The sequence below is a fragment of the Colletotrichum lupini genome, chromosome 3, assembly GCF_023278565.1.
Source record: "Colletotrichum lupini chromosome 3, complete sequence".
In the NCBI taxonomy this organism is placed as follows: Eukaryota; Fungi; Ascomycota; class Sordariomycetes; order Glomerellales; family Glomerellaceae; genus Colletotrichum; species Colletotrichum lupini.
In genome coordinates this window covers 319,516-334,265 of record NC_064676.1, presented here as the reverse complement: position 1 = coordinate 334,265, position 14,750 = coordinate 319,516, and the positions used below count along the sequence as shown (strand labels likewise).

The following is a 14,750-nucleotide window of genomic DNA, read 5'->3' as shown; positions in this document are numbered from 1 at the left end:
ACCTCCGCCTCTCAACAGCACACAACCAACCTGACCTCTTGATGATCACAACGGTCAGAAGCAACGATAACATCACCAAAGAACAACAGTCCCTCTCATATGCCATGCGTCAGTTCATTGATTCGTTTGAGGCTCCCTCAGCAGCTGATTCGTACACTGTCACATGCTTGTGCAATATATCCCTACATTCAGGATGCCCCTCTGTCAATTCGCATCTTCACCCATCTCAGATAATACTATGCCGTGTGCTTACTCCCTACCCATGTGCCATTGCTGCATCATGCAGGATATGTGTGTTCGTGAACCCCTTACTCCAACAAAACGCCATCCAAATCCAGACAGTACTCCGCATACTCTCCATTTTTGCTCCATCCCCGCAATCAGCGGGCTCGTGTCCATACTCACCCGATTTCCCGAGTGAGAAGGCCGAAAAAGCAGCCGAGAATATCCAACATTCAATACCTCCCAACGGTCTCAAGCTGTGAGGGACACAGCCGTAGCAGGAAGCCCACAGTCCGTCTGGAGATACTCAACAAGCGCCGTGTCAATTGACGCTGAAAATGCAGCAAACAACAGTGTTGCCGTCGTGCCGGGCGCAGGGAGATGTCGTATCCTCGGCACAATCTCCAGCTGCTCAATCCCCTCGACCTTGGCCAGCTCAGCGACCCACTCCATGCTATCGTGCTTAATGAGCGCCAGCAACCTCAGATCTGAGACGCTCAGCACCTGCGGCCCCTCCCACGCCGCCGTTGGTCTTCCGCCCTCCACGATGATACGCAGCCTAGGTATCGCCTTATCCAGCCGGCCGAGGTAGGCGCACATGGTAGCCCAGTCCAGCCGGTCACTCTCACTATTGCAATGCATCACAGGCCCGTCCTTGCGGATGGTAAGTTCCTGGATAGCAGATCGAGAAGAGGGCGTCAGGTCTTTGAGGAAGGGCACCACAGCCTCAACGTCGCTACCGAAATCGAAGCCGTGCGGGCGGCCGTAAAGAAGGTGACTCGTCTCACGGTGGATGCGGCGGTTGACGGCCATGATTTCGGGGTGCATATAGACTTGGGGCTAGCCGGGTGGTGATGCGCGTACGTCGTCAAGAAGCATTGCCTGTGAAAGGACCTCTCGATGATACGGTATGAGGTGCGGCGGTAGGTGCTCAGGGCGCCGTTGTGCAGCTGATGCATTGCCTTATTGCGGACGGCGAGTCTTCTTTCACCAGCGTCGTCGAGGAGGTATTCGTAAATCATGATGCGGATTTCGGCGGGGATCCGCATCAAGGGGGATTGCTCTTCGTCCATGATGGAATCGTGGGGTTACGAGGTGTGGGAACTTGGGGTCAAAATCTGGGGTCGGAACTCGGGTGGGTTGGACGGGGACGCTTCTCGGATGAATGGAACTGGTGTCTGGAGGTTTGAACACAGCACAGAAACGATAAATGAAGATGCAGAAGAGTAACAGAGTCGGAATAAAAGAGAAAACAGGCGGAAAGAGGGTCATCAGCTGGTCTTATGGCATCGTGTAAGGTACGGCAAGTGCCCCTGCGAAGGTGGAAGGTGAGCGTGACTTCCTTTGACATGTCTTTCCGAATTGGTACACCCACGCGTTCCGAGAAGCAGCCAAGGAGAGGGGCCCATCAAGGTGCCTTCCTAGTGACTGATATTGGCACTTGCCTCTGCCTCTAACTGCCCAAGTGGTCCTTCCCCCGAGTCGGAAACATCCCATCGGCCAATGACTCTTTTCCTTTCTTTTGATGAGCAGAACTTCGTCGCAGTTGCAGTTGCAGTGTGAACATCCAACCGCTGTGCCGCATGCACACGCGGGGCCCGACCTTGGCCTTCAAGGTCCCCTTGTTGGGGCCATTGGGGGGAGGTGTGGATCTCTCCGACCTCATCTCACCTTACCAATGGTTCTCACCTACGTCCCCCTTGGAGGTTCCATGGCTTGGGCAGTCGGAATCCCTCGTTGGAGAGTGGGTGTGGCAGCTATTTCGCCCTGCACAACGGAGACTCACCAGCAGGCCAACAGCTGCTTAAACCAGCCGAACCAGCGTGAATGCAACTTGTACAACCAGCACTGCAATACGTAGCAAACATTATGCAATGCTCCACTGGGTGCTTACCGGCTGACTCTTCGCGAGGATGATAAGCAATCCTTCTTCACTAGTACAGCTTATGGGGTGTCCAGACTGATATCGTATCTGTTCTTGACCAACGCTGTCCGCAAACCAATGCCTCGGCCCTTGTTTCGGACCAGCGCTGACGGCTCCGCGGATCACCACGGGGCTCCACATTTCTAGAATCGCGGGGGCCACCGGGACACCCCCGCTCCTGGGGTCCCATACCCGCCGGCTGCCTTTCACAAAGCACCTCAACTTAATACTCACGATGGAATCAGCAATCTTGCTATAAGAATTATCGTCAAAACGCCAACCGCGATGCCATTTTTTATCTAACGATTGGGTACATGCTTGCCGAAATCACTTCCCAGCCCCCTTCCGCGCTATGATAGCATTCCACATTGCGAAGTTCCGAGTACTCCCGATGACTAGTATGTCTGTGGAGGAGATAATAGCTTGTTTACGGAATTTCTTACTAAATAAATAAACCCGACCTTTTCCAAGACTGACAGCCAGACCCAGTCTGCCAAATATAATCGACCATTCTTCGACTTTCAGCTTCATAGAGGTTTCAACTCTATATTAGAGGCAGATGATTCTAACAAACTCTATAGTGCGGAGGTACGGCAGACTGCAAGAGGCACTCTGCCAAAACACTTTTTTTATATATTAAAGCAGAAATCGTATTTTACGGTCACCCCACTACCTAAGATAGGGTCTAGACTAGTATAATAACTTATAAATAGGGGTTATAGAGATTTACGGCTTAAGAAATATTTTAATTTCGTAATATATTAAACCGTACGGTAGTATATAAAATTGTATAATATCGTACCCCAACGTAAAAGTTTTTCTTCTCTTTATAACTTTATTATAAAAGTAACTACTACTTTTTACCTTCTTATAAATAAAAATTACTCTTTACTTAAGTTATTAAACTAATAGCTCGTTTATAAATATTATAATATAGATCTATAATAACTTTTAGTCTCTATATAAGACGTTACTAAACTAATTAACCTTATAATACCTCTTTATAAAACTATTCTAAAATAACCGATTAATAATAATACTTATATAAGCTCTACCCTTTTTATATAATAAGAACGTATAAACGTATAAGCCTCGATATTAATAAAATCTCTTTTTACGGGCTTAAAGGAGCGGGAACGAAGTATTTAATAAATAAAAAAGGAGCTAAAGTAATTACTAATAATTAATATCTCTATTATATTATATAACGTATCCTTTTTTAAGAACGAACTTAACGGTTTCTAAGTAACGACTTATATTAATATCTAAGTTATTAAGAAGTTTATTAAAAAAGTTTAGTTTAATTACTTCTTAATATTTACTTTATATTAAAATATAATACGATCTATTATTTTATATTTTATAATAAACTAGTAAATTCTTTTAATAGAGTAGATAGTATTTCTAATTAATATAAAGAATCCTTATAATATCTTAGAGTACTATAAAGTAGCGTACGAAGCTATAAGTTTAGAGAGATTCCTTTTTAAAGCTACGATTTTATATAAAAAAAATAATTACTAACTTTTTATTATTTTTTAAACTAGAATTAAGTTGCTAGTTATTAAACCTTAGCTAGTAAAGAAGGGAAAAGGTCGTATAAAGCTAATTATAATTAAAACTTTAGGTAAAACGACGTATAGAAATGTTCCAAAAACACGGCTTTTAATAAGTATTAGTATTAAACTAACAATAAAGATTAAGGAGGAATTGTTAGTTAAGTAAGAAAAGAAGATTGTTAAAAAGGAGGTAAAGGCTAAGAAAAAGGTTAAAAAGGATAAAAACGATAGGAAAAACGAGATTATAGTAGTTCGATAAAAAGATAAAGTTTATAATAGTAAATAACCTAATATATTATAAGGATAAAAACGAGCATTCTCGTTAGTAAATAGTTTAGAATAAACTATAATTATATTTATAATTCCTCTTCGTCCTTAGTATCGCTCGTAATTACGAAGCTATTTAATATTCTAAGATTAATTCTAAAGTCTTTTAATCTCTACTTAACTTATATAATACCGCCCTATAGTTTACTAAGTAAAGTAACTTTTAATTAGAGCTTATTACGTATATACTACTTTAAACGAATACGAAGATATTAATACGCTTTAAAATAAGGATAATTAGCCTTGCTAAACTTCGTACTTTTAGCTAATATAGTTAGGGAGCCCTTAATAATTAAAATACAAATTTATAAAGTAGCTTAAGGAAGATATACGTCTAGATTATTACTATTCTAAATAGCGTTTAATAGTTATTAAACTTAGTCTTAGTTAATCGGCTATATAAAGTCTTATACGGTTCGTAACGTAAGTTAATAATATAGTTACTATAGCTAACTAGAAATAATATAAGGGCAACCTTTTTAATAACGAATTCAATAAGAGTTCCAAATTTATATAAAGTTAATAAAATCAGAACGAATTAGTAGTATATACGTAAATAAAAGTATAATCTAGTTAGAGAGTATATTTATATAAAATAGCCCTTAGAACTTAAGTAGTTAGAAGTATTTTTATAAACGTAAGTATATTTATATATATTAAGATATATATTACTTACCCGCTAATATGCTAATTTACTTTAATAAAAACGATTCTATTAACTCTTAATCTTAACGTTATAAATACTTTTACTAAAGATTTAGTAATTACGGAATATAATTAGACTTTTTGTTATTAAACGGTATTATAAAAGGTAGTAATAAATACTAAATATAAGAACGGTTTCTTTCCCTCGGTCTAAACAAACTCGTAATAGTATAAATCCCCGTTATTAAATAACGGTAAGATATTATATAAGTATATTCCGGGACGTATAAGTAGAAACCCCTATATAGAACTATATAATAAACCGTAAATAAGTATTAATATTAGTATAGATCTTAAATTTAAATAGTAGAAGCTTATCGTACGTATCTAAAAACTAAATATAATTTAGTCTAGGAGTCGTAAACCCTTTATAACGGTACCTTATTTTACTTAACCGATCTTAAACTTATTATAAAAAGGTTTTATAATATATAAAGTATAGTTTATCTTAGCTAATAATATAAGCTTATTAGCGAACTTATATATAAAAATACTCTCTACTATACCCTTTAGTATAATAAGTAACCTCTAGTATACTAAAAAAGAACTTTTCTAATTATTATCGTATAATTACGAGCTATTTTAGTATTTATCGTTACTAAAGCTAATTTTATTAATAAAGTATTAATAATCCTATAGCCGTAATTATAAATCCTTTAAACTAGAGTTAAAAAAGGATATTTTTATCGTTTAAGCATTATTAAAAAAATAATTCTTAAATACGAATTAATAGATCCTTAGAAAAGACCGTACGCTCTTCTCGTCGTAAGTCCTATTTCGTAAGTTAATGTTTAAAAGTTCGCTTTATAATTCTAATACTAAAAACTATAAAAATATATATAATAATTATATTATAAGTCTAATTACTCTCTAACTTTATAATAATTATCGTTCGATATAGTAAAAGATTAATACGCAGTCGTACTATTCTAAGAAAGTAATAATATATAAAATAAGAAACTAAGAAAGAAATTTTAAATAAGGGGTAAATGTTTATATATAATTATAGCGATATATAGGGGTATCCTTTTACTTATAAAGTCTTATAAGTATATATATAGAAATATAAATGCTTATGGGGATCTATAACGCTAAAAAGGATAAAAAAGTATATAATAATAATATACGATAAATAAAAGTTCTATAATTTTACTAAAAACGTTAAACTTTAGGGGGAGCCTTTATATAGTTAATTACGGCCTCTTACGGGCTAAATTAAGTATATATACTTTAGCTTATAGCTAATAAGTACTTTATAACTTTATAGGGGCCTTACCGCCCGGGTATTAAGCCTAACCGTACTATATTTTAATATATACTTATATAAACTCCTGTATTATACCGTATAAGAATATCGAATTAATTACTCCTTACTCAGAGTTTATATAAGTTAATAACGCTCCTTATAATCCTATATGCTATTATATATACCCTCTTCGTTATTTTTAGCCTATTTAGCTACTTATTTAAGGGCTTTTACTATTATACGGAGGTATATAGCGGGGATAGTACCTAGAGACTTAAGTAAAGCGCTAATACGGACTTTATTACGGCCCTTATAATTATAACCGCGCTTAACGACCTTAATAAGCGTATTATAAGCTAATACGAACCGTTAATAAACTATAAATAGATATAAGGTAGTATAAGGTAACGTACGAGTAATAATAGGAGGTATAACGAGCGTATACTCGTATATAGTAAATATATAGTTATAACTAGAGCAGCCCTTACTTATAAAAGCAACGTAATTAGTAAAAATACCTTTACTGGCTTTATAATAAGCGCACGACTCGGTACTAATCTTAGCGTCGCTATATATAGTCGTTTAAATAGTATCGGTAGCTTAAGTACGAGTTATAGTAATATCCGGGGGTATATAACGGCTATTCTTAGTAATCTTAGGGTTAAGCTTAATCTAATACTAAGGCTAGATTATATAAGTTAGTATAGTAATATTAAATAGTATAGGGTAGTATATACTAACCTATATAATACTAAGGTTATAGATCTAGTAAAAAGTCTTCGAAAAGGAAGATAAAGAGCCTATAAATAACATAAGAATCTGTATAATAAAAAAGCTATTATATAGAGGTATACGTATTAGTAAGGAAGTAAGAGGTTATTTTATAAGACGTAAGGTCGTTAGGGTATTACGTAAGTTAGTATACGGGGACCGTTAAGAGCTATATACCCTTAATACGGGCCGGAACGCTATATTAAGCGCTTATTATAAGTATTATATAGTATATATAATTATTAAGAAAGGGAGTGTCCTATACGAAATTGTTAGTATATATACGTAAATAGTTAATACTAAAGAAAAAAGTAAATAAAAAGAATTGAATTATAAATAGGTATATACGCGTAATTATACTTATAATTACGCGTATATTAGCTTAAGAAGAAGCATAATTACTAATTAGTAAAAATTATACTAGTAATTGCGCATAAAATTACCCAATTATACCTAATTAATATTTTTAATTAGTAAATCGCGAATATTATACTTATAATTACGTATATAATTAGGTAATAGTAATAAAAGTGTAAGAGATTAGGCTATAAGCACTTAACCAGCGAGGCCACAATGTAGGTATGGGTGTATTGTAAGACTAAAGCTTGCAGAGTCCTTCGTAAGGGCTCTGCTTCCTAGAAAGTTCTTTCGTAATGAGATCCGTGCACCGGTCGCTGAGTCATCGGCGTCCTGTCGCCGGCCGCATCCCGAATCCATTACAAAAAGTAAAGTAGAAAAGGGTATAAAGTATAATAAAGCGAAATATAATCGCTAATAAGTAACTACAGGGGCGTAGGTAGATTACTTACCTTATTTAAGGAATATTAGGTTAGTTAAGAGGAAAGGGAAATTAATTAGTAATAGAAATTAGTAAGGAGGATATGCCCCCTAGCTACCCTACTTTCGCTAAGTAGCATAACCGCCCTTACGTAACTACTACTACCTACGGTTATAAGTAATTCCTTATAATAATATACGGGATTTATTATAATATTTATTTATACGTACGAGAAAGTCGCGCTATTAATGCCTAAAATTTACGGTGGCCGTAGGTCTATTAGAAAGAACGGTTTTGGCGGAGTGCCTCTTGCAGTCTGCCGTACGGAGGCGCAAAATGTATATGCGTACCCTGTATTCTTTGCCATCTTACCCAGCTTAGTTCAGCTCCCATGTCAAAACGCCACTTTGGCTCACGACTCACCGCGTGTCTGGCAGTTAGTACGTATGATTCCCTAGTGGTCTGACCCTAGTCGGCCTATGACGTTCATCATGTTATGGCACTTGCTGGCCTCTTTGGTCATTCCAGAAGCAAGAATAATCTGAATGAGAAACACAAAAGTCAGCATTACGACTCAACTTCTCGAACGTAACTCATATCCCACCCTTGGGAGCTTAGAAGATGCAAAAATAACATGGCAGATCTTCAAATCGGAGCTTCAACCATACATTGTACAGATACTGATAGCCGCAGCGTAGTGGAAATCGATGAATTAAGGTAAATACGGAAGGGAATCTCAAGCAAGTTGGTATCATTCAAGCCCTCCACCAACAACACTCATCATACATAAAACACATCCTCTCCAGACAAATACCTCACAAAGCCTTGTCCAATGTCCCCTTCTTAACAAAGTCCTTTGTCGCAAACTCCCTCTCACCGCCAGTAGTGATGTTCTTGTTCTTGGCCATGCCCTGCGAGTCGCCAGCCGCGGTGTCAACAGCAGAGTTGAACTTTCCACGAATCACCTCTCCCATTCCCTGTAACACAGTCATCAGCATCGCGTATTCAGCAACAGTCCCCTAATCATACTAGAGGGCGTCAATAAACGTGGAAAATACGCACATGTCCTTGTGCAAATGCACCCTTAATCTGCTGTCCAATGCCACCGCTACGCGTCGTCGGCGCATCGCCGCCGCCGATGGTGCTCGTAGCGGCTCTGGAGGTCGCGTGCGCTGCTGGAATCTCGTCGGTTCTCGTAGTGTGGGAGGTTGCGGTATTCACATTGGGGGTCTCGTACGTGTTTGCGGTGCTGGCGGTCTCGGCGTTGAGAACTTCGGAATTCGTGTGTGTGGCCATGGTGATGGTTGCGGTCAAGCTTTGGTAGACGTTGGTTTCTTATGGTTGATTAATGAGCCGAGTTATGTGAATATTTGGTAACACTTCAAGTAGATATGATATACAAGTTCATTAAACTATCTTCGGAATTTATATCGAGAGAGGTTGGTCGTTAGCTTCCTTGAACCTGGTCTTGTGATGCGCCAAGGGGTGACGTCACGATAGCGCAAAGCTGGCTCGTGGCTCTTGTTGATCTGTGGACCTTCGGATCCTGGTTGCCGCATGGGTTGATGTCAGCCTCAACGCTTTGTCTTATCCAGGAAGCTAATTCTTATCTGTTTGAAGATATCTCATGACGCGTAGTTGAGCACACCGGTATGTCAGGACGACCAGTTGATGCACACCCCTAGAGATAGACTACATATGTCATATGTTTTTGAATACCTTTGAAGAAGCCGCGCATTGCTGTAAAGCCTAGAGATAAGCTGGTATTATTACAAAAGGAACGCCTGACCCGATGGTCCCATGAGAAAACCTCGTCTGCGCAAAGAAAATGTACCAATCGCCTTGTTGATGTGTAATCCCCTCGACAGAAGAAAAGTTCGAATGTACTCCAATGTCCCTATCCATCCTACCCTTCGTTTTCTCATTCCCTTGCCCAGGACACCGGTGACAGAATGTTCATCGGCCTGAGCTTCACCACGCACCCAGGACGAATACCATACCAACAAAAGACCAAACCCACCTTGACACCTCAACCCTCTCTCCAGCACCGTAATACCCCCTACCGCCGCCCCAACCACCGCCACCGTTCCCCCATCCCCAAGCGGCGCTGATTTCACACTCTCCGTTGAAATCAATGGTATCCGTCCTCCCGATAGGCGTGCAGAGAGACGATGATCCGGCAGCCTTTTCGCTGTTCTCGGTGCACGCGGTAACGTCGCTCCACGTCCCGTTGAGGCAGTATTGGAATCTGTCCGAGAGACAGTTGTACTGGCCCTCGGACCCCTCGCAGGATGTATCGGCTGCAATGGCGAGGTATGAGAGGTCCTCTAGGATCGTTGTATCTCTTGCTTGTTTGTCGAGAGCTTGCTCTGTGGTCGGAGATGGTGTCGCGAGGGTGCAGTCGACTAGAAGGGCTAGGAGGAAGGAGAGGAGGAGGAAGGTTGAGTAGACGCTTTTGCGTCTGCATGACTGGAGGTGTGGAAACATTGCGAGAGAGAGAGCGCCCCGAAGAGTGTTACTGAAGTGATTTTCTACAGCCCTGAGGAGAGGAAAATTTCGCTTGGGGAAGGAAGGAGAGAGCGATTGTTCTTCAGCCCAAAGGACGGAGTGCTTGGGTGGAAAGGCTGAGACGAGCGTGTAAGTCGGCACATGAGCATATATGGTACTCAAGGAGTACTGCGGGTATATACTCTCCCCTTCCCCCTCCCCCCTCTTTACAGCTGAAAGGTTTTGCCCTAGAGTTGGCCAAGAAAGAACCCGAGAATATGGCAGACAGATCGGGGACCCATCGAGGAATGACGAAGTTGATCAACAGTCACGACTCACCTATACGACCCATGGGGCCCCTGCCATCCTAGTAGGCTCATGGAGAGACCATGACCGTGAACACATGCCGAACCCCCTCGCTCCCGCCATATTGTCTCGGAAACTAACTCCTCTCGCCGTAAAACTGTCGGAGCCTGCATTCATCTGAACGGCACCAGACCGTCGCTGCGTCGCCAGCTGTACCGGCGTAGTCATGACAAGGCCGTAAGACGTGTAGACATGCCATTGGACAATCCCTAATCTAAGGTAGCTCGCTCACCGAGCGAAACTTCACTTTCAACTTCCTCGTCATTCTGATGCGCAAAAAGCTGCAAGAGAGAAAATAGCATGGATCCTACGGACCTCTAGTCATATAGATCGGCCGAGCAAGCTGTAGCTTTCTTAAGCTTACACTCTAGCTCCTCCAACGGGTCTCTTCCTAAAATTCTCCGGGAGATTTTCATGCATAAACGGTTCCCCATGGCACGGATTATTCGGCACAGACTTGGCTTAACTTGCACACTCCCTCTGCCCCATCTCCGACTGTAGAGGTTGCGAAGAGGTCCGCAACCCTGCAGGAACCCGGCTCAGAAGATAGAAGAGCAGGCGGGACTTGGCCAACCGTCTCCAATTCTCTTGAGCGTGGAATGCCGAATGTGTCACTCTTTTCCTTTTGGGTGTGAATCTAAGTAAAAGCAGAGTATGAACGCATCCCAGGAAACTCGTGAACCGGTTCGTGATGTCCAACGTGTTCTCGCGTTGGTCGATGTTGCTAGTCACCTAGCGCCAACGCTACGCTTTCCTCCGCGCACCAATGAGGAGGCTGATGCCTACAGTTTCTGGAAGGCTAGCCAGCGGATAATTGCCTAATTATTTTGTAAGACTGTTGAAGAGGAAAATCCTTTTGGCATTGCTTTTCTGGCAATCGTCCTATGCTGAGCTGCGGCTTCGCTTGCATCCCTAGCCAACCCGACTTTTCCCGTGTTCTTTTGGAAATAAGAAAAGCGGACTGCATACAGTCAAGTAACGATTGAAGAATAAACAGGAATGATTTTCTCATTCCAAACAGGCTTCCAAAAGCCGAGATTGAGATGATAGTAGCCTCCTGGACGGTGACGCGGATCTCCCAGCTTGAGTCAACCATCTCACAATACACAAGCTGTGTCGCCTTCAGCTTCTGCGTCCAGGGCCAAGGGCCATCTCGGACTGTGGGAGGGGGCATGTGTGATCATCAACGACTGGATTAACCAACTGTCGAGACTCTAGTCTGCGTTACAGACAACATCTAGGGGCACGACGTTCTATTTCGAGCATACGGGAGAACGATTGATCATATGTGACGCTTGGTTGAGTATATACAAGTTCTATCTTATTAGACATTAGGAAACCCATTGATGACAGCGCGTTCCAGCTCTTGGTCTGTGCTGCTGTGAGCTCTCTTCCCACAGTCCGAGATGGCCCTTGGCCCTGAATAATGCGTCGTTTCTCAGGTCTCGTTCGCACGTGTTACCCATGCTTTAAGTTCAAACAACCTCCCATGTTCTAGCAGAACTAATTACGCCATGCTGAAGATATGCAAAACACGTGAAAGTACATCAGACATAAATCGTCTTTTCCGTAATAGCAAAAGGAAATATGACCCCCCCTTCATCGGCGGTAGCGAGGGGTCGCGCTGGCAGTACCGTTCCACTCGGGGTACTTGGTGGTAGACCAATCACCATCGTCAAAGCTCGTGGTAGACTCCGGAACCGAGGAAGATGTTGTCACACTGATGATGCTGGTGACAAAGGTTGAGGGTTGAGGGAAAGAGCTGGGCGTCTGTACCCATGAGGTCTGATAAGTGGTCTCATAGACTTGGGTAGGAGTCGGCGGCGTGTAAGCCTCTGTGACGCTTGTGCTAGTAGAAGTAGAAGTTGTAGTCGTCGAGGTTGATGATGATGATGATGATGATGATGATGATGTTACGTTAGGTGGAAGAGCAGATGATGGTTCCACAGGGGGAGCGATATAAGAAGTCGGCGCAACCGGGGTCTCTGTAGGCGAGGGAGGCTGAACGATGACTACAGACGATTCAACTGGTGTTGAAACCGGTTCACTTGGAGCAGCCCATGTAACTGATGACTGAGGGGGAACCGCATTGGTCTCGGAAGAACTGGAAGCTGCGGCTGCTGAGGATGATGCTGGGGGTGCCGCAATAGATGTCCAAGTCGATGGAGGCTCAGCTGCTCCCGTGGAGACACTGGCGGACGGCAACGGCGACGGCGATGGGAACGCACTGGGAGTACCCTGGGTTTCCGTCGAAGGAAGAGGCACAACACTGGCGGTAGATGAGCCAACAGGTGCTGATGATGGTGCCACTGGTGTTTCTGTAGAGGGCGGCAGCTCGAGAGCAGATGTCGATGGCGACGAAGGCACTGGCGAGGACGGGCTAGGCGACGCCAATGTCTCGCTTGATGGGGGAGGCACCACGACAGGGGCGCTCGAGGACGGTGTGGATGAAGGAATTGCAATGCTCGAAGAGATGCCAGGCGTACTTGTTGAAGAAGGAGCTGGCTGAATAGACTCGGAGACTTGAGTTGACGGTGCAGCTGAGGAGGGTGCTGGCTCAACAGAACTTGGCGGAGGAGCAACCGGTGGCGTTGTCGGTGCCGTCGTGGGAGTGACTGTCAAAGGTGTTGATTCAGGGGTAGGCTTTACGCTTGGGTAGACAGTGACGGTTGCGGGGCCGCTGTCCGTGGTGCCATCGACGTTCACGATGATGAGGGATGTAGTCGATGTTGTCTGTACTGCAGACGAGATCTGGGTGATGGTATCGGTGACTCTCTGCGTGACCGTTGTTTGAACCGGCGATCTTGTGATGGTGACGACTGGCGGGTCGGCGCTGGGACTTCCCTCAACATTGACCACTGAGTAGGTCTTTGTTGGCTTTGTGCCACGAAGATGGAGGAGACGATCGATGAGGGGGATCGCGTTTGCTGCTGTGGAGACGGATAGCAGCAGCGGCAGGGGAGCAGAGGGCCGCATCTCGACGATGGACCACCAGCTGCTGGCGGTGTGATGTATTTGAGAGATGAAGAGAGAGCTCGTCTCAAGTCAAGTCTGGTGCCTCAAGTTAACAGGCCTGGTCGATGCTGTGCTTCTTGCTGTTGCTGCAGGATGAAGGACGGGCACTGACAGGACGGTGGATATCGATGTCGATCGAATACGAATAGTTGCAAAAGCGACTGTAGGGTATACGAGGAAAAACTGGAGAAGCAAAAGGAAAAGCAAACAGAAGGATGTGCGGGAGCCATGATGGTTTTACTGCGCTGCACTCGCAAACGCGGATGGCTGGGTGAGGGAAGCTCGGAAAAGCTCGTGATGGGAAATGTTGGTGGTTGGGAGGTTGAAATGGCTCCATTTTGGTGGTGGTAGTGCAGCTTCCAAGGCGGTTTGACAGTTGATCCAGGGGTTACCTACAAGGGACTTGACTGCATGGGGGGATTTGGATGGAGGGGTTAGGTACCTTTGGCTGGTTGGCCAGGGACGCAGCGACTCAAGGGCACCAATGGCGGGGGAGCAACAGGCCTAAAGGTGAGCAGAAACCAGGCACGCGTGGCACGCCAGGTACGGGCTGGGCTGAACGGCTCGCTTAGCTTACCGAGGTGGATCCGTTGTGGCCAATGGGAGATTGTAAAAGAGGGCTGCCCAGCCACCCGCGTTCCTGTTGCTGTTGCAACTCAGCTGGCGGAGTTTTTAACACTGCTGCATCTAGACCTCGCAGGAAGCTACCATCATTTGATGAAAAATGGGAGACGTGCTAGCGAAGCTTCAAAGGCAAACAGCTACTAGTGACGGTACTGTCATTCGGATCGCAGGCTGGGGATACACTTTGTCGAACCACATCCTGTCATGCGCCTGTTCAGTGCTGGCTGGTTTTTCGAGGTGCGAGGTATCTTAGTATTGTTATGTAATTCAGTGTCACAAGCCACCATGGAGAAGCCACCAGCCACGAATGACATGAGCCACGTAGAGCCGGAAAGGCCGAGATCTGTCAGCAAGTGGCGGTGCAGCCGGAACCATAGCTCGCCGGTGGCTCGTGCATCGGAGCCTTGGCCTGTGGCTTGCCCCTGCGTCCTCCTCTTCCTCCTCCAGACGAACCCTTCCCCTCGACTCTCCGCTCCGCTCCCATCTCTGCACCACAGGCGCTTCTGTCTGCCCGGTCCACTTCCTAAGCTTCTTCACAAGAAACAGTCGCCAAAGTCGTGCAAGGGCAAGGGAGCTCTGGCCCCCAGCGTGCATGTCATCTCGTAGGGCAGCAGGGTCGCCGTCGATCACACCTTGCACGTTTGTTTGCTCTATCATTACTCTTCAGCTTCGGATATCCGTACTAACTAATTCAAGGTCTACAGCATCTAGAACAATCCCTTTCTA

General features: G+C 43.7%; 6 protein-coding genes across 6 annotated transcripts; 1 reads left to right on the top strand and 5 right to left on the bottom strand.

The window, feature by feature from the left end:
• Positions 1 to 474: 474 nt before the first annotated feature.
• On the bottom strand, positions 475 to 1,295 carry CLUP02_04820 (uncharacterized protein; the record flags this gene model as incomplete). Its single annotated transcript, XM_049283830.1, has 2 exons — positions 475 to 894; positions 963 to 1,295. The coding sequence occupies 2 exons, from the start codon at positions 1,293 to 1,295 to the stop codon at positions 475 to 477; spliced, it is 753 nt and encodes a 250-aa protein (XP_049140973.1).
• Positions 1,296 to 1,333: 38 nt separating this feature from the next.
• Positions 1,334 to 2,515, bottom strand: CLUP02_04819 (uncharacterized protein; the record flags this gene model as incomplete). The annotated part of the gene is made up of 7 exons (XM_049283829.1): positions 1,334 to 1,535; positions 1,598 to 1,675; positions 1,759 to 1,843; positions 1,912 to 1,955; positions 2,009 to 2,055; positions 2,117 to 2,399; positions 2,478 to 2,515. 7 exons carry the CDS (start codon positions 2,513 to 2,515, stop codon positions 1,334 to 1,336), a joined length of 777 nt encoding a protein of 258 aa, XP_049140972.1.
• Positions 2,516 to 8,347: 5,832 nt separating this feature from the next.
• CLUP02_04818 (uncharacterized protein) lies at positions 8,348 to 8,828 on the bottom strand (the record flags this gene model as incomplete). The annotated part of the gene is made up of 2 exons (XM_049283828.1): positions 8,348 to 8,509; positions 8,595 to 8,828. The coding sequence occupies 2 exons, from the start codon at positions 8,826 to 8,828 to the stop codon at positions 8,348 to 8,350; spliced, it is 396 nt and encodes a 131-aa protein (XP_049140971.1).
• Positions 8,829 to 9,503: 675 nt separating this feature from the next.
• Positions 9,504 to 10,019, bottom strand: CLUP02_04817 (uncharacterized protein; the record flags this gene model as incomplete). The annotated part of the gene is made up of 1 exon (XM_049283827.1): positions 9,504 to 10,019. One exon carries the CDS (start codon positions 10,017 to 10,019, stop codon positions 9,504 to 9,506), a length of 516 nt encoding a protein of 171 aa, XP_049140970.1.
• A 1,965-nt stretch (positions 10,020 to 11,984) lies between these two features.
• On the bottom strand, positions 11,985 to 13,361 carry CLUP02_04816 (uncharacterized protein; the record flags this gene model as incomplete). The annotated part of the gene is made up of 1 exon (XM_049283826.1): positions 11,985 to 13,361. The coding sequence occupies one exon, from the start codon at positions 13,359 to 13,361 to the stop codon at positions 11,985 to 11,987; it is 1,377 nt and encodes a 458-aa protein (XP_049140969.1).
• Positions 13,362 to 14,309: 948 nt separating this feature from the next.
• CLUP02_04815 (uncharacterized protein) lies at positions 14,310 to 14,630 on the top strand (the record flags this gene model as incomplete). Its single annotated transcript, XM_049283825.1, has 1 exon — positions 14,310 to 14,630. One exon carries the CDS (start codon positions 14,310 to 14,312, stop codon positions 14,628 to 14,630), a length of 321 nt encoding a protein of 106 aa, XP_049140968.1.
• Positions 14,631 to 14,750: the final 120 nt, after the last annotated feature.